Source organism: Hyaena hyaena, unplaced genomic scaffold, assembly GCF_003009895.1.
Source record: "Hyaena hyaena isolate Hyena2069 unplaced genomic scaffold, ASM300989v1 scaffold_58, whole genome shotgun sequence".
Classification (NCBI taxonomy): Eukaryota; Metazoa; Chordata; class Mammalia; order Carnivora; family Hyaenidae; genus Hyaena; species Hyaena hyaena.
Window position 1 is genome coordinate 2,449,571 of NW_024080689.1, and position 17,710 is coordinate 2,467,280.

General features: G+C 46.9%; 1 protein-coding gene and 1 long non-coding RNA gene across 9 annotated transcripts in view; one reads left to right on the top strand and one right to left on the bottom strand.

Annotated features, from left to right (window-relative positions):
• The window catches only part of STX8 (syntaxin 8), a 246,294-nt gene that overhangs the window by 34,217 nt on the left and 194,367 nt on the right, over positions 1–17,710 (top strand). For 7 of the 8 annotated variants that reach the window (XR_005528320.1, XR_005528321.1, XR_005528319.1 and 4 more), the window contains one exon: positions 11,888–12,012. Coding sequence is in view for 3 of the 8 variants with exons in the window: in XM_039231574.1 (XP_039087505.1) it covers positions 11,888–12,012 (125 nt within the window). In the remaining 5 variants the exon portion in view is untranslated. Of the gene's footprint in view, positions 1–8,898; positions 9,128–11,887; positions 12,013–17,710 lie in introns of those variants that run through there. The other variant, XR_005528322.1, reaches the window with a different exon arrangement.
• Positions 6,448–8,054, bottom strand: LOC120231425. Its single transcript, XR_005528323.1, has 2 exons — positions 7,729–8,054; positions 6,448–6,753 (listed from the first exon to the last, which is right to left on the bottom strand). It is a non-coding gene; the product is annotated as an uncharacterized LOC120231425 (long non-coding RNA).

Genomic DNA, 17,710 nt, shown 5'->3' on the forward strand with positions numbered 1-17,710 from the left:
GTCAGGCTCCATGCTTAGCGCGGAGCCTGCTTGAGATTCTTTTTTTCTCTCTGTCTCTCTCCTCCCCCTCTCTCTTCCCCTGCCCCTTTCCCCTGCTCACACTCTCTCTCTGAAAAAATAAAATAAATGTATAGAAATACATATATACACACATTTTTATATAATATATATGAGGACAAGTGTGTATATACCTGTGTAGGTGTATACTTGTATACGTATGTATACTTCTATACATAATGTGTAATAAATGTAAGAAGTGATACAGTGTATGCCTATATAACACATGTGTACTTATAAGTGAGCACTTACAAATATATATAAAAATATGTATATATATGAATATGTATACTTATAAATATAAGCGCTTATAAATATATATAACCATTTATACTTATATATGAGTACATATACCTATATACACTTAACATACGTACATACTCATACATATTCATGTATATGCACACACGCGCGAGCATACACACACATGCACGAGCATACGCACACACGCACATACACACTGAGAGCTATGTCCTGAACAGACCACAAGGTGGAGATGTAAGTCAGGAGAACTCGGGGGACACTGACCCAGCCCTTCCCAGTTTCTAGATTTTGAAAAGTTAGGATTTTTCTCCCCTGAGGTGAGGGGGAATGTTAGGCTGCTGGTGCTGCCCAGCTTCGGAACAGGGACTCTGTCACCCTCCCGTTCTCTCTCCTTCTCTCTCCGGTCCTTCTTCCCTCCCCTTCCTCTGTGTGACAGCCTGTGTCATTTGAAAACTTGCCCTCGGTGACTATAGACCCCTGCCCAGCCTGTCTTTTCTCTTTCTCTTTCTCTCCCCTTCCTCTTCCTTCCTCTCCCCTTCCTCTTCCTTCCTTGCCTTTAGATCTTTCTCTTCCATTTCTCTTTCCTCCTAAGAAAAAATTAATGTTTGAATCTAGCATTTCTTGATTTTAGGGGTTTTTTCCTTACTTTTAATGTTAAAAGCAGAGGGATGCTTTCGATACCACTTTCTGTCCGTCTACGCCAACATTGTAGGTCTTCATTCCCCTAATGCCTTCCCTCCCGTGGCCCTCCCCTGGGGAAAGGACTCAGCCTTAATTGGATTTGAAACAAATTATCAGCGTGGCACATGCTCATTGTAACAAGTCAAACCATGCTGAGGTGTAGTGGAAAATTCACTCCCTCCCTTCCTTTCCCTCCAGCGCACTGTCCTGCGGTAACTAGTGTTAGCCAGCCGGGTGGCTTCCCTCCAGACATTTATCTGTATTTATATAAATATTTACAGATATATTTACATGCATATGCATTTCCTTTTTTTTTTTATGAAGACAGAGTTGTAATCTACATATTACCCTGTTATTTACCTTTTTCATTTAAATTTGGAAAGTCCTCCAAATCCATAGATCTAACAGATTCTTTTTTTACTTTTTAAGAGAGAGAGAGAGAATGTTAGCAGAGTGAGCACAAGTTGGGGAGGCGCAGAGGGAGAGAAAGAGAGGCTAAGCACAGAGCCTGATATGGGGTTTGGTCCCTCGACCTTGAGTCACAACCTGAGCCGAAATCAAGAGTCAGACGCTCAGCCAACTGAGCCACCCAGGCGCCCCTGACACATTCTTTGAAATGGCTACATTTTGCCACAGTGTAAATGTACAGCCATTCCTTCAACCACATCCCCCTTTGATGGCTCCCGGTTGTTTCCTTCGTCACCACGACAGGGAAATGCAGCATTCGGTATCTGTAGCGAACATGGCTTTCATCTCTGTAGGACGGAGTCCCTGAAGTGGGATTACGAGGCTGAGGGGTGGGGGTCCATGTCAGCAGGCTCTGCCGGGTTTGTTTCTGAACGTCTCGTGTTCCCCCATGTTTCCCTGCCTGTAGCTGCCCGTGACTGGTACAGAACCAGTTTGGTTTTATTGATCTGATGGGTGAAAAATGGTATCTTGTTTTGAATTGGAGTCCTTGGGGTGCCTGGGTGGCTCAGTCGGTTAAGCGTCCAACTTTGGCTCGGGTCATGATCTCACAGTTTGCGGGTTCAAGCCCCATATCGGGCTCTGTGTTGGTATCTCAGACCTTCCCTCTCTCTGCCCTCCCCCAACTCCACTCCCACTCTGCTGTGCTCTGTCTCTCAGTCTCTCTCAAAAATAAAGATACATTAAAAATTAAAAAAACATTTTTTTTGAATTGCAGTTCTTAACCTCTGGTATATTGGTGACTTTTGATGGAAAGATCAAGATTCCCTACCCTTGTATGTACTCATTTCAAATTATAAAGACCAGGTGGCAATTGAGAAAGGAGGAAATTCCAGTCTATGAAGAAGCTGTGGGAATAGAGCAAGAGTCACCTATATATACCAGATCCTTAGTTACTTTTGTTGTTGTTGTTTTTAAAGCCTATTAAATACTTTCCAACTTGGGTTTTTTAGAAGTGAAAATGTATAAAACACTGAAAAAAGTACCTTCTTATTTACTGTAAAGGGTTTTGAGGGCACCTGGGTGGCTCTGTTGGTTGAGCGTCTGACTCTTTCTTGACTTTAGCTCAGGTCATGATCCCAGGGTCAGGGGATGGAGCCCCACGTTGGGCTCTGCGCTGAGCTTGGAGCCTGCTTAAGATTCATTCTCTCTCTCTCTCTCTCTCCCTCCCTCCCTCCCTCCCTCCCCTTCTCCTCCCTCCTCTGTTCCTCTCCCCTCCTTGTGTGTACGCTCTCTCTAAAAATTAAAAAAATATATGTATTAAAAAAAGGGTTTTCTATTTCTCCCTGCCTCCCTTCCCCGTTTGTCAAGCACTTGAGATATTATTTGAGCTTCATAAGAATCTTCACGGGTAAGAGAGGAAAGGTCAGTGCCAGTTTGCAGATGGGGAGACATCCTTAGAGAACCCGTCGTGCCCGAGGGGAATGAATGGGAGAGAAGGAACTAGAACTCAGGCCTCCTTGTCCTCTGCTGTAGGTTTTGTCTCTTGGGTCTCTTGACTCTTGATCTTGGTATGATATGTGGCTGCCTTGTGGGGACCCCTCATTTGTTCGTGTCTCACTGGCCTTGGGTACTTTGTCCTTCTTCCTGATCGATGTACGTAACGCCCCACCTCCCCTCCATCCGTTCCAGCCACGTGTGGCTACGTCTGCTTGTGTGATTCAGTGGCAGGAACGAAGGGTGTGGTATTCCAAAACCCAGGTTTGAGTTCTGACTCCCTTTGTGTCTTGTAAAACTGCAGATCACCCCAACTCTACAAAATATCGTGAGGGCCACATGAGATAAGCGTAGGCGAATGCATCGGTTTATGCCTTCGTAACGTGCTCTTGTAAACATTACTGAGCACGTGCCGCCATGGCTCTTAGCAGAGGGGAATCCAAAAATGGCATGCCCTTCGGAGAGGCCTTTCTATCCTGCATGAAGCAATTAGAACACAGTGGACATTGGTACGTGAGTGCCGAATCGTGTGTCGTGAGCCATAAATGGCGTATGGGGTAAAGACAGGGAGAGACCGGTAAGGGAGGTGGTGAAGGAGGTGAGAGAATTGAGCCCTGAGTCAGCAATTGCAGAGTTAGTAGAATTCACATGTTTTCCCTCTTACCTGGGTCTTTTCTCAAGCCCTCCCGTTAGACTGATCATTTCCGTACGAGCCTCCAGATTGGTGCCCAGCTGGTTGTAGAGATGGTTACCTAAGGGCACTTATGGATTCGTGGGCTCCATCCTCAGAGAAAAAGTGAAAAGCACCACTGGAAAGCATGGGTGCCCATCTCGAGAACTGGAGTGTTTAGATGGGAAAGAGATGAACTGATACAGTTACAAGCAAGATTATTGAAGTGGGAATGATAACTATGTAGGTGGTTCTTGGCTTTTATGCATCTCGGGCGTATACATATCTTTCGTTGCCATGTTTAGATGGTCTTGTAATGCCCGATTAGCGTTTCTGCCTGTCAGCTGACAAATGCAGATTTCCACAACTCTCGGTAGCCCTTCTGCCAGCTAAGGATTTCGTTGTATTACCCTGGTGTGTTTGTCGTGGGACAGTTTTCATTGACACGACTAAGCGACTCTTTTACTGCATTTTCTCTTTATTTTATGAGTGAGGACGGAAGCAAATAAGGGGCAAGAGAGTAGAATCGAGACGAAGATGTACATTGATGTTCACGCCAAATGCCTCAGTGCAATCGTTAACCTCCGTAGGGGACCTGTCAGGTTTGTCCTTGAAGGGTGCTTGGTCATAAAGAGCAAAGTGGGGGATGTAGGGCCCTTGTTACTCAAACAACGGTGTCAAGAAGGCTCAGTTCTCACAACAGAACTCCCCTCCCACCCCCCATATGTAAGCATACAGTTGACTTTTGCTCATTCTGTTTCCAAACATGTTTTCACAAGTGCTTTGTGTCATCGCGGAAGGAGCGCCTTGTAAATAAATGGCGGTCATCGCACTGCTCAACATTTTGTCATTGAGTCGTAAGCACAAACCAGCAGATGGCTCCCGGTCACCACGCACTTGGCAGGCAGCTCCTTCATCTCACTTAGAATTCTTCTGTTTTACATGCCACCCTACGTCCCCGCTCTTCTCCTCAGGAACCCTGACAGTCAAACATGGAGGGCAAAGGACTGTTCCCTTTGGTTTTATTTTCTAGATTTTGGGTTGCTTGGACTCTTAGAAAGAGCATCCTGGGGTTTCTGAAATTCGGTTTGGAGGCCAAAAGAATGACTTGTGATGACCTTTTCCACCCTGCGTGTCTGTTCTTCTGCAAATTGTTTCATCAGGTTTTTAACTTAATGTTAAAACTTTGGTAAATGTGGCCGGCAGTGAGGAAGGAGAAAATGAGACTGGTTTAAAACTAGAAAATTCTTTGACTGCAGTAGGTTTTATTTTATTTTATTTTAATTTTTTTTAACGCTTACTCATTTTTGAGAGACAGAGACAGAGGGTGAGTGGGGGAGGAACAGAGAGAGAGAGGGAGACACAGAATATGAAACAGGCTCCAGGCTCCGAGCTGTCAGCACAGAGCCCGAAGCAGGGCTCGAACGCAGGCTCACAAACCGTGAGATCACGACCTGAGCTGAAGTCAGACGCCCAACCGACTGAGCCCCCAGGTGTCCCCGACTGCAGTAGATTTTAAAAATGCCATGGCAGGGATCTCCTAGGATGCTAAGTAAGGACATTTTCCTTGTCTGAGCTCTTTGTTTTGGACTCGTACTCCAGAAAGACTGTTTGCTGAACGTAACAAAAACAATTGTGCATTTGCAAAAGGCACGGTGTGAAGCATTTATCGTCCCCAGAGTATCAGCTCCTTGAGGTCAGATATTTCTTTGTATGTCTTGTTCACTTTCGAGTCCTGAGATTAGAGCCCGGCACCTGGCAGGTGCACAGTAAGTATTTGTGGGAAGGATGGACGGACAGGTGGACGAGATACAGAAAAAGAGCAGGATGGAGTCTCGGACCTAGAGAGGTTGGCTGTCTAGCAGGCATGGCTGTAAGTAGACATGGGTTCACAGCTGTATATCCTGCAGAGCAGTTTTACTCTGGGGTTCTTCTTAGGACCTAGGTGGAAGTTTGAGAAAATTCTGGAAGGAAATAAAAAACTTCCCTTCCCTTAGGCTGTGTCGCTTCTCCAAGTCCCCTCCCCACTCCCATCCCCCACCCCCGTCTGAAAATCTTTATCCTCTTCTCGATCCAGTCTGTTCACCAACACTTGGGGGGATTTCCTTTGACTCACTGTGGGAATCGCCCCCCCCTCTTCCTGTTCCCTCTTGTCATTTCCCTCACCCAGACCCCCGCCACCTTCCGCCTAAACTACCCCAGCCTCCCGGCCCACCTCCCTGGCTGCAGCCTCTCCTCCGCGTAATCCAGGCTGCATATTGTTGCCAGATTTTGCCTCCCAAGAATTTATGTCAAAGAATCTATTTCTGATTGAAATTTGAGCCCCCAGGCATCTCTATATTCACAGAAACTACCAAGAAAAGTTTCGAGAAAGGAGTTAACGCTTTCATCCTGTGGTCATGTTTTCTCCTCTTCTCAGACAAGCCGGACTGCAAAGATTTGGGGGTCACTTCGCTAACACCCTGGAAACGAGGTGTCTGGCTGCATCTTCCAGCCTCTCTCTGACCCGTGAAGAGGCAGACACTGATTTACACATATATATTTTTTAGACAAAACTAACATTTTATATAGTCACTCCGACATGTTTCTGAGATGCTAAGGAAAGCATTCTCAGAATTCACTGCTTTTTCAATTCTGTTTGGTCCCTATGGTCCCTAAGGACGCCCTCCCCTCTGATCTCCCAGCAAGCCTCAGCCACTTCTACTTGTTGGCAGAAAAACATGGGTTATCCGTGCATGCGCCCCACCCCCCATCATCATTTAATCCAAAAAGCATCATTTACTTTGGGCGGACGAAAATGAAGTATTTTCATATCTTCAGGAGCACCCATGAAGCGTTTTGGTAAAATCTTTACAAGACACATGCCCACCCTATTTATTAATGTGGTTTTCATTTCAGAAGTTCTAGAGAAGTTCCATCTTGAAAGAATATGGGCAAAAGTTAACCGATTTACTTAAAAAAAAAACAAAAAACAAAAACATTTCAGGTCTGTCCCAGCCTCAGAAGTATAGTATTTAGCATCTGCCTTTATTAACTCTTCAGAGAAACTCTCCCTCAGCAGACAGAACTCTAGGCGCGGGGTCGAGCCAGAAGGTGTCGGAGTGGAAGAATTCTCTTTCAGGCGACACCCTCTCCATCTGCTTGAAGAATATCAGGCTTTGCCCTGGAGTCTTGGAGGCCTGTAGCGGTAGATTAAGTTTTGTTGTGTAGATTAAGTTTAAGTTTGTCTCTCTCTGGCCTCCAAAGCTCACTGGTTTCCTAGTTCTGTTTCATAAGCATGTACTGAATGCCTGTTCTCTGGCATATTCCAAAGCCCTGGGTTTCTTGTTGTTTTTTGTTTTGTTTTGTTTTGTTTTTGCTACTAGGAGTATAAACATGACTATCCTGTGGCCTCTTTCCTCGCAGATCTCCTAATTTCGGAAGGGAGACAGATGAGTAAATAGCTAGCTACCATCTTGCTTGATAAACGCCACGTTAGAGGTTTTGAACAAAGTGCCCTGGGAGCACCAGCGAGTGATTGATTCAAGGGAAGGGGGGTGGGGGTGGGGTGGGGACGGGGATCGGGAAAGACCAAACGGGGGAAGTGACATTTGAGTTGAGCCTTAGGGGATGAATAGAATTTTGCCAGATGGACAAAGGGGTGGGGGTGGGGATCCTCCAGACTCATACAAAAACATGAGAGCGTGGAAGTTTGTGCCTTTGTCTGAGCAGCGGTGAGCGGTGTGTAGGGCCGAAGGAACAGTGAGGGCGTGGAAGGGGGTGTCGGGAGTTGAGCGGGCAGATCCCTGGGGCCATGTCCAGCTGCAAGGTCCTCCCTGGCTCCTCGGGGGCCGGGGCCGTTTGGAAACAGGGAGACGTCCCGGCCAGATCTCTGTTTTAGAAAGAGAGTTCTGGCAGCAGAGCCTTAAGGCGATTTGGATGCGGGTGCCTGGGAACACGGGGGACCAGTCACAAGCTTCGGCCGTGCTCCCCCAGGAGAGGTGACGAGGGTCAGAGGCAAGGCAGTACCCGCGGGGCTGGAATGGGGGGCACGGACCCGAGAGGGACGCCTTGGTAACCGATGAGACGGGGGAGAGAAGGGGCAAAAAACAGCCGGGAGAAAGGGCTGGATGACTGGACCTGTGGGGTGTGGGGGTGCTCCCCAGAGAGCTTACGGGGCGAGTCCGCGGCTTGGTTTTGGGTACATGGGGTTCGCAGTGGAGCAGTCCCGACAGGAAGGCGTCGGTGCCCGAGGACGGCCTGCAGGGAAGCAGCATGGGCGGAGGGGAGTCCGCAGCCTCGGGCACAGTGATTTCCAATCAGGAGGAGCGTGAGCGGGACTCAACCCCCCTGGATCGGGATCCCTGGGGTTTCGGCTGTGAATGTGCTGTTCCTCGCAGATTCACCCGCACCCCCGGATCCTGATCTTGCCCTGCTAGGGAGCGGGGCCTGTGCCTCTCCCGCCTGCGGTTAAGAACCCACCACCATAGTGACCCGAGAGAACACGGCCTGTTTCATTTGCGCCCGGGGCACGGAAAGGGCGGAAGCACCTGCTGCCTCCGCTTCCTGCGGCCCGCCGCCCCGGAGAGCGAGCGCCCCGGAGAGCGAGCGCCCCGGAGAGCGAGCGCCCCGGAGAGCGAGCGCCCCGGAGAGCGAGCGCCCCGGAGAGCGAGTGCGGCAGGACGGAAGGTGCCAACAGTGGCTGCCCAGCACTCGTGCTCGAGGGGCACCTGGAGGAAGAGGTGCCTACCGGTGACAGCGGGCAGGTGCCCACCGCAGAGAGGGCGTGGGGTGACCGCCAGGGCGGGGCCGCCGGTGACAGGAGGCCAACAGGGGCTGGAGGGGCATCGGGAAGTTTGGGCAGTGAGGTCACGGGAGGAGGGCCTTGCAGGGCGGGGGCAGCCGTGGGACTGCAGTGGCGTCGCGCCGCGGACTCTAGTTCCTAGTTTATAGGATGGGGACGGTTAGCGCGGGGCGAAAATGGCCAGGCCCTGCAGGGGTGAGGGTGAGGGACGAGGCTGCCTGCCCTGGAAGGAATTCTGCGAGACCCAGCTTTCCGGATTCACCCCCTCCGCTCCCGGCCCCGTGCCCACCCTCCCTTCCGGGGCCCTCCCGTGCCAGCCCCCCCCCCCCCCCCCGCCCGGGCCCTCCCTCCCTCCCGTGCCGGGCGCCCCCCCGCCCCGTGCCGGGGCCCTCCCTCCCTCCCCCGTGCCGGGGCCCTGCCCCGCGCTGCGCGGCCTTCCCGGGCCTGCCTTCAGCGGAGACGGTGCCGAGGACGGTGCCTGGGCCCAGAGCCCAGGTGCTGGGTGGCACCGTTAGCTCCGCCGCTGAGCACGCGCCCTGGATCCGCAGTCACTTGACGGCTCTTTCCCCCGGTCTTCCCGTCGGTAACACCCGGGCCGGGGTCGCAAGGTGGCCCGGAAATCGCAGAGCACAGTGCCGGCGGACGGTGTTACCGTTTCCGGGGTACACTCGCTGGTTTCTCGCGTTATGGGACAGTTTTGGCTGAATCCGTTAATTCCCCCAACTTCGGTTTTTAATTCACTGCCCGGCAGGCTGGACGCTGGGGAGATGGTGAGAGCAAGCTAGTTCCTCCCCGGGGGGCTTAGGGTCCCCCGTGGGGGCAGAAGGTAAACCGGCGCATCATCTCTGACGGGTGGTTGTCCCCGTGCTGTAGGGAAGAAGCAGGCAAAATGAGGCAGGCTAAGGAGTTTCAGGGAAGGGGGCTGTTTTAAGGGTTTTTTTCAGTGTTTATTTTTGAGAGAGAAAGTTGGGGAGGGGCAGAGAGAGAGGGAGACACAGAATCGGAAGCAGCTCCAGACTCCCAGCTGTCAGCACAGAGCCCGACGCGGGGCTCGAACCCACAAACTGGGAGATCATGAGCTGAGCCGAAGTCAGACACCCAACCGACTGAGCTCCCCAGGTGCCCCTTAGATACGTTTTAAAGGATTCACTAATGCAGTAGATGCTGTGGGGTGTGAGTCAGAGTCAGAGTCAATGCCAAGGTTTTGGGCCTGAGCCAGTGGGTCAGGAGTGGTCTTGAACTGAAATTGGGAAAATGGGGGGGGGGGGGGCCGGGGAAGAGGATGGTGTTTGTGGGAATGCCTTGTCTTCTGCTTAACAGTTCCTTTGGTCCTTTGTGTGTGGTTTGTTTCTTTTTTTCAACCTGATTGTAAATGCTTTGAAGGCAAGAATCCTGTCTTAAATTCTGTCGTGTTTTCCTTCTGGGCCTGGAGACTCCTGAGTGAAAACAGGCATCATTCCAAATGTTCAGTGGAACGTGAAGCCTCACGAAAGTAAGGTCATGTGTTCCTTATTCAGTGACATCTGTGATCTTACCTGCTCTTGTTGGTAAACGCTGAGTTCCTCATTGGACTTGCGGTATCAACACAGGATAAACACTGGGGAGGGGGTGGTGGAGGGAGACAGACAAAGTTCACACTTGAACTTCCAAACTTTGAAACTTTCCAAACTTCCAGAACATTGGAATCAGACAGCCCAGGAAGGAGGGCATCAGGGAAGAATTTTTACATCGGTGACCTTGGCCATGTGCACTGCCATGGACTGTGGATTTTGTCCAGCTGTGTGAGAGCCAGGCCAGCACCCGTCTTCCAGGGCTCAGGGCTTCATAGGTCAGTGATCAGTCCAGGAAGGCTTTCCTGTATGTGTGCTGGCTGATCTGAGTTCGATGCTGATATTAAATTGGGCCCATGTCGTGCTGCATTCTCTAATACGTGCTAAAATATGTGTCTATGTATATGCATATATATGTATATAAATATAATTAAAGGGTGTAGTTCTAATTTGTTGTTTTTGAGATTGCTATATCAGTTTGATTATATCTCTTATTTTCTCCTTTAGTAATGTTTTTTAATTTAAAAAAATGTTTATTAAAAATTTTAAAAAACTGTTTATTTTTTAATGTTTGAGAGAGAGAGAGAGACAGAGCATGAATGGGCGAGGGGCAGAGAGAGGGAGACACAGAATCTGAAGCAGGCTCCAGGCTCCCAGCTGTCAGCGCAGAGCCCGTGTGGGGCTCGAACCCATGAACCGTGAGATCATGACCTGGGCTGAAGTTGGACACTCAACTCACTGAGCCACCTGGGCGCTGCAAATGGATTGTTTTATTTACTCACCAGCAGGCCTCTTAGGTGGAAACTGTTGTCTGTTATCTGCTGGTAGGTGGTGGAGCCAAGATCTGAACCCGTGCTGACAGGCGCGCTCTGTGCCAGGGAGCAGCGTGCTGTTGGGTCAAGGGTGTGGCTTCCGGTTCCTGCCTTGTACCTAGTAGGCAGAAGGCTAACCCACATAAAACGGTAAACAGCGGGGTAGCAGTTATTTCCAGACAAGAGGAGAAATGTGAGGAGTGCTAGAAGCATCATGAGTGATGGGGAAGCGAGTGGCCGCACGCACGTCGTCCGGGACTACGATTTGATTGCACATGGCAGGTCCTTGCTGCCCGTCAACCACCATCGTCACTGCTAGTTGGGTTATATCACTGTCGTCGTGGCCATTGGTTTTCATAAATCCTGGGGACCCAACTCCCAAATGAATGACCGTTCATGTCTGGGTTGAAAAGTTCACAGGTGGTTTCATGAACAGCACAGTCCTTGTGGCTTCCACAGAATGTGGGGACAGAAAGGCGATCCTTGAGATGAAAATCCTATGGATGTGGGGACGGAGGCTGAGAACACGCGTTCCCTGTACCCGGGACGCCAAGGTGACCAACATGTCTGGTTTGGAAGGGGTGTGTGGGTTTCCTAGGGTGAGTTAAGATTAAGATTGATAATTCAGGATTTGTTCTGTTGTGAGCACTGTGTTATGTGCGTAAGCTTCGATTAGAAACCCCGTATGTGTGTCTGTCTGTGAGCAACCACGCGCCCTCTGATAAGAAATCCTGTGGTCATGTTCTAATGCGGTGGCAGCATTTGCATCTTCTTGAGAAATTGTATCAGTGCCTGTGGTGTCATGTAGCTTGTGAGACAAACTTTGTCCCCTAATAAAAAGGCCACTTCCATGTGGCCTCGTGATTTGGAAATTAAGGCCCTCATTTATGATTATTGACTCCAGTGTTTTCTTGGAATATCAGTGAGGGTCCTGAGTGCTGTTTTAGTCCCCTGAACGGGCTGCAGTTCTCCGGGGGACCAGGCCTGTGCCTTGTCTTCCTCACACCTCTTCCAGCACTGAACACCGATGGCCTTAGATGGTGTAAGTAAATTGTGGTCGACTTGCATTTTCAAAGCACGTGAGGCCGGCCACCTCTGCGCCCATGGGAGTCACTTGTGGCAAAGCTCTATTTTCGGAGTTACATAACGCATCTGATCTTGTTCCTAGGTCCAGCCTGATGACAGGAGGGGCTAAGCGGGGAGCACCTAACCCTTGGCTCTTTGAGGAGCCAGAGGAGACCAGAGGCCTGGGTTTTGATGAAATCCGGCAACAGCAGCAGAAAATCATCCAAGGTACTGGACACCCCAAGAGTGTGGGCTCGGAAACCTGGTCAGAATCGTACCACGGCCTCGAATGTTCCTTACACCCATTGAGCATCACAGGGGAAGCTGTTGGTCTTTTAAAGCTCTTGGCGATTTTGTGCCTCAGGACACCCGAGGGATGGACCAGATGGTGTCATCCATCAAGGTAGCCCAGGGAAGTAGTGATTCTCCACTGGGAGAGGGCGCGCGCACAGCTCTGAACCTGAGAAACCCAGGTGAATCAGAGGCATGTGCCCACCTCCCTTTACTCTGTGGTGGGATCGTTCTCCAAATACAACACTCCCATCCCTCCCTTCCTCTGTCCCTCCTTTCCTCCCTCCCTGCCCCCTCCCTCGCTTCCTTCCAATTTGAGACAGAGAGAGAATCTCTACACAGAGTCCACACGGGGCTGGACCCCATGACCCTGGGATCATGACCTGAGCTGAAGTCAAGAGTCGGAGGCTCAACCGACTGAGCCACCCAGGCGCCCTTCCCATCTTTCTCTTGCACAAAATGAGTCCATTTGGCTTTTTATCTTCAAGTTCATCTTGCCCAGTGTCTTTTAAACCTAATTACTTTTTTACGTTCTTCTATTTTTTTTTTTTAAATTTCTGAAGTAATACATGATTGTTATAGAAATTTCAAGCAAGTCTGGGATATATAAAATGGAAAGCTTTCTTTATTGCTTCTCTGACCTCAAAACTGTAAACAGATCAGTATATATTTCCTCGGGCTTATTTGGTATAAGCACACACTTACTTTCACATAAATGAGATCATGATGAGGGGGTGGGGCCATAGCGCTTGCCCTCTTATTTAATGTGTGCAATAGATATTTTTCATGTTCCTATCTTTGCACGTGGTTTTTGTGTATTATAGATATGTTATTCTTTCTGTTTCTTTTTAAAAAGTGTTTTATTGAGGTATACGTGGCCTATCATAGATTGCACCTATTTGAAATGTACGATTCAGTAAGTTTTGACATACATATGACACATGCATGTTCTGCACATCTTTTATCAGATTTATCCTTGAGTATTTCATGTCGTCTATTCTCTTAACTAATGCTATTTTAAAATTTCTACTCCTGGTTGTTGCAAGTGTATAAAAGTACAGCCAATTTATCTCTACTGATCTTGGATCAGGCGACCTTGCTAACCTCACTAATTTGTGAAGAGCTTTCTCGTTGAGCCTGTGGGATTTTCTACACAAATGGTCGTGTCTGAGTAAAGAAGTTTGACTTCTTTCTTTTCAAAGACTTCATTTTTTTTTAAGAGCAGTTTCAGGGACTTAGCAGATTTGGATGAAGGTACCGAGAGTTTCCATGTGACCCCTGCCCCCAACCATGCAGTGTCTCCCAACATCAGTCCCCCACCCCCAGTGGTATGTTTGTCACAATTAATGAAGCTACATTGACACCCCATAGTCACCCAAAGTTCATGGTTTATCTTAGGGTTCACTCTTGGCTTTGTGCATTCAGTGGATTTGGACAAGTATGTGGTGACATGTATTCACGATTAGATGATTTATATAGAGTATTTACACTTTCTCTAAAAATCCTCCGTGCCCTACCTATTCCCTACCTCCTCAACCCTTAGCAACCTCTGATCTTTTACTTTCTCCATATCTTGCCTTTTCCAGAATGTTACATATTTGGAATCATATAGTATGTAGACTTTTCAGACTGCCCTCTTTCACTTAGTAATATGCATTTAAGTTTCCCCTATGCCTGTTCATAGCTTAATAGCTATTTCTTTTTAGTGCTAAATACTATCCCACTGCTAATGGACTCTAATGGATACACAACTTTGAAAAACAGGCGGGCAGTGTAAGCAGGGGGAAAGAACCAAAAAGAAATCGGAGAGCCCAAAACACTGTAACAGAAATGAAGAATGCATTTGATGGGTTTTTAGTAGACTGGCCATGGCTGAGCAAGGAATCCCTGAGCTTGAGAGTATCTCAAAAGAAACCTCCCAGAGTGAAAAGCAGTGAGCACAAAGACTGAAAAAAGAAAAAGCTCCAAATGTCCAAGGACTATGAGAGAATTATAAAAGGTGGAACACACAGTTTTAATGGGAATACCAGAAGGAGAAGAAAGTGATAAAGGAATGGAAAAATACTGAAACGGTCACTGAGAATTTTCCCAAAATTAAAATCAGGCCCCAAACCACAGATCTAGGAAGCTCAGAGAATGACAAGTAGGATAAATACCAAAAAACCCCGAATCCTAGGCATTCCCTTTCCAACCTACAGAAAGTCGGAGATAAAGAAAAAATTCTAAAAGAAAACCAGAGAAAAAATACCTCACCTATAGAGGAACGAAGATATAAATTGTGTCTGTCTGTCTTCAGAAACAATGCAAGCACAAAGAGTGTGGTGAAATATTTAAAGTGTTGCGAGAAAAAACCCACCAACCTAGAATTTTGTACCTTGTGAAATTATCCTTTAAAACTGAAGAAATCATGAGTTTCTTTTTTTAAAAACAATTTTAATGTTTATTTATTTCTTAGAGAGAGAGACAGAGCATGAGCAGGGGAGGGGCAGAGAGAGAGGGAGACCCAGAATCCGAAGGAGGCTCTAGGCTCTGAGCTGTCAGCACGGAGCCCGACGCGGGGCTCAAATTCAGGAACCGTGAGATCATGACCTGAGCCGACGTCGGATGCTCCACCAACTGAGCCACCCAGGGGCCCCATCATGACCTTCCTAAACAAACAAAAGTGGAGGGAATTTGTTGCCAGCAGACCTGCCTTACAAGAAATGAGTTAAAGTTTCTTTAAAGAAAAAAAAAAAAGATAATAGATCTGAAACTTGGGTCTACAATGAAAAGAAGAACTTTGAAGAAGGGATAAGTGAATTCTTTAAAAGAAAAATTGCCATACCCACGGCCATGTAGTTTTTCTCCTATGTAATCTTGGAGTTTTCTAGTTTTGTGTTTTATGTTCAAATCCGTGATCCATTCTGAGTTAATTTGTGTTGAAGCGCATAAGGTCTGTGTGTAGATACATTTTCCTTTTGCCTGTGAATGTCCAGTTAACTCCAGTACCGTTTGTTGAAAAGACCATCTCTGTGCCATTGTATTACCTTTGCTGCTTTGTCAGAGATTGTTGACTTTGTGGGTCCATTTCTGGATAGTCTATGCTGTTCCACTGATGTATTTGTCTTTTCTTTCATCTTAATTATTTAGTATCTTAAATTACTTAATTTAGTATCTTAATCATTATGACTTTCGAGTAAATCTTGTGGTCAGATGGTGTCAGCTTTCTTGTTTCGTTCTTTCACCTTTTGAGTCTTTTGCTTCATAATAATACATTTTAGAGTCAGTTTGTCAGTATCCACAAAATAACCTGCTGGGATTTTGATTGAAATTGCATTGGATCCGTAATGTGTGTGTGTGGGGGGGGGGGGCTGACCTCTTGACAATATTGAGTCTTTTCTATCCACGTCCATGGAACATCTCCCCTTTAGTTCTTTTGTGATTCCATTCATCAGTTTTGTAACTTTCCTCCTATACCTCTTGTCCATATTTTGTTAGATTGCACCTAAGTACTACGTTTCGAGGGATGCTAATGTAAATGGTGTTGTGTTTTTAATTTCAAATTCCACCTGTTTGTCGCTGGTTTATAATAAAGTGAATGGCTTTTGTATATTAACCTTGTATCCTGCAACCTTGCTATGACTGCTTATTAGTTCCAAGAGATTTTTGTCAGTTCTTTCAGATCTTCTGCATACATGATCCTATCATCTGCAAACACAGTTTTCTTTCCAATTTGTACATATTTTCGTGTGTTGTCTTATCTCATCTGAGGCCTTAGCTAGAACGTCTAGCACAGTGTTGAGAAGGAGTGGTGAGGGGTGACATCCTTGCCTTGTACCTGATATTAGTGGGGAAGCTTCAGGTTTCACACCATCAAGTGTGATGTTAGCTCTAGGGATTTTGTAGGTATTCTGTATCAAGTTGAGGAAATTCTCCTCTATTCCTAGTTTACCGTGAGCTTTTATCATTCGTGAATGTTGGATTTTGTAAAGTACTTTTTCTGCATCTGGTGATAGGATCATGTGATTTTTCTGTTTTAGCTTGTGGATGGATGGATTACATTAATTGATTTTTAAGTTTTTTAATGTTTGTTTATTTTTGAGAGAGAGAGAGAGAGAGAGAGAGAGAGAGAGAGGCAGGCAGCAGGGGAGGAGGGGTGCAGAGAGAGAGGGAGACACAGAATCCTAAGCAGCTCCAGGCTCTGAGCTGTCAGCACAGAGCCTGATGCAGGGCACGAACCCATGAACCGCGAGATCATGACCTGAGCTGAAGTCAGATGCTCAATCAACTAAGCCACCCAGGTGCCCCACGTTAATTGATTTTTAAACATTGAACCTGGCGTGCATACCTAGAATAAATCTCACTGATTGTGGTATATTATACATTGTTGGATTTGATTTGCTAATATTTTGTGAGGATTTTTATGTCGGTGGACATGAGTGATACTGGTCTGTTTTTCTTCTCTCGTAATGTCTTTGTCTGGTTTTGGTATTAGGACAATGGTGGCCTCAGAAAATTTTAGGAAGTATTCTCTCTGCTTCTGTCCTCTGAAAGAGATCACAGAGAACTGGTATAATTTCTTCCTTAAACGTTTAGGAGAATTCACTAGTGAACCCACCGAGCCTAGTGTTTTCTGTTTGGGGAGATTACTGTTAATTCATTTTCTTTACTGGATATCGGCCCATTCAGATCGTCTCTTCCTTCTTGTGTGAACTTTGTCAGCTCTGTTGTCTTGCAAGGAATTGAGCCATTTGGGTCTATGTTATCAAGCTTGTGGGCGTAACGTTGTTCATAATATTTCTTTATTATCCTCTTAACGTGCACGAAATCTGTAGTGATGTCTGCTTTTTTTCATTTCTGATGCTGTTTGTGTTCTCTCTATTTTAGTTAGAGGTTTATTGATTTTATTGCTCTTTCAACAAACCAGCTTTGGTTTCATTGATCTTTCTGTTATTTCCTATTTAAATTTCATTGATTTCTCTATTCTCTTCTACCTACTTGGGATTTAATTTGCTCTTTTTCTAGTTTTTTGAGGTGTGGAAACTTAGAGTGTTGATCTCAGATCTTTTTTTTTCTGACATGCATTCAGGGATATAAATTTCACTCTATGCATTGCTTTTGCCACACCCCTTAAATTTTGATAAGTTGTGTTTTCATTTTTCTTTAGTTCAAAATATGCTTGAAGTTCCCTTGCGATTTCTTTTTGATCATGTGTTATTTAGAAGCATGTTACTTAATCTCCATGTATTTTGGGGGTCTTCTGGGAATCTTTAAAAAAGTTTTTTTAATGTGTATTTAATTTTGAGAGCGAGAGAGAGCACAAGCAGGGGAGGGGCGGAGAGAGAGGGAGACACAAAATCTGAAGCAGGCTCCAGGCTCTGAGCTGTCAGCACAGAGCCCAACACGGGGCTCAAACCCACGAACTGTGAGATCATGACCTGAGCCAAAGTCGGACGCTTAACTGACTGAGACCCCAGGCGCCCCTGGGTATTGTTTTGTAAGGTGACCAGGACAGTGTTTATTTTAGAGGAGGGGTCATCAAACCATGGCCACATCTCCTCCACTGCCTGATTTTGTATGGTCTGCAGGCTAAAAATGGTTTTTCCATTGTCCGTAGTCAAAAGAAGACCATTTCATGACTTGCAAAAATTATATA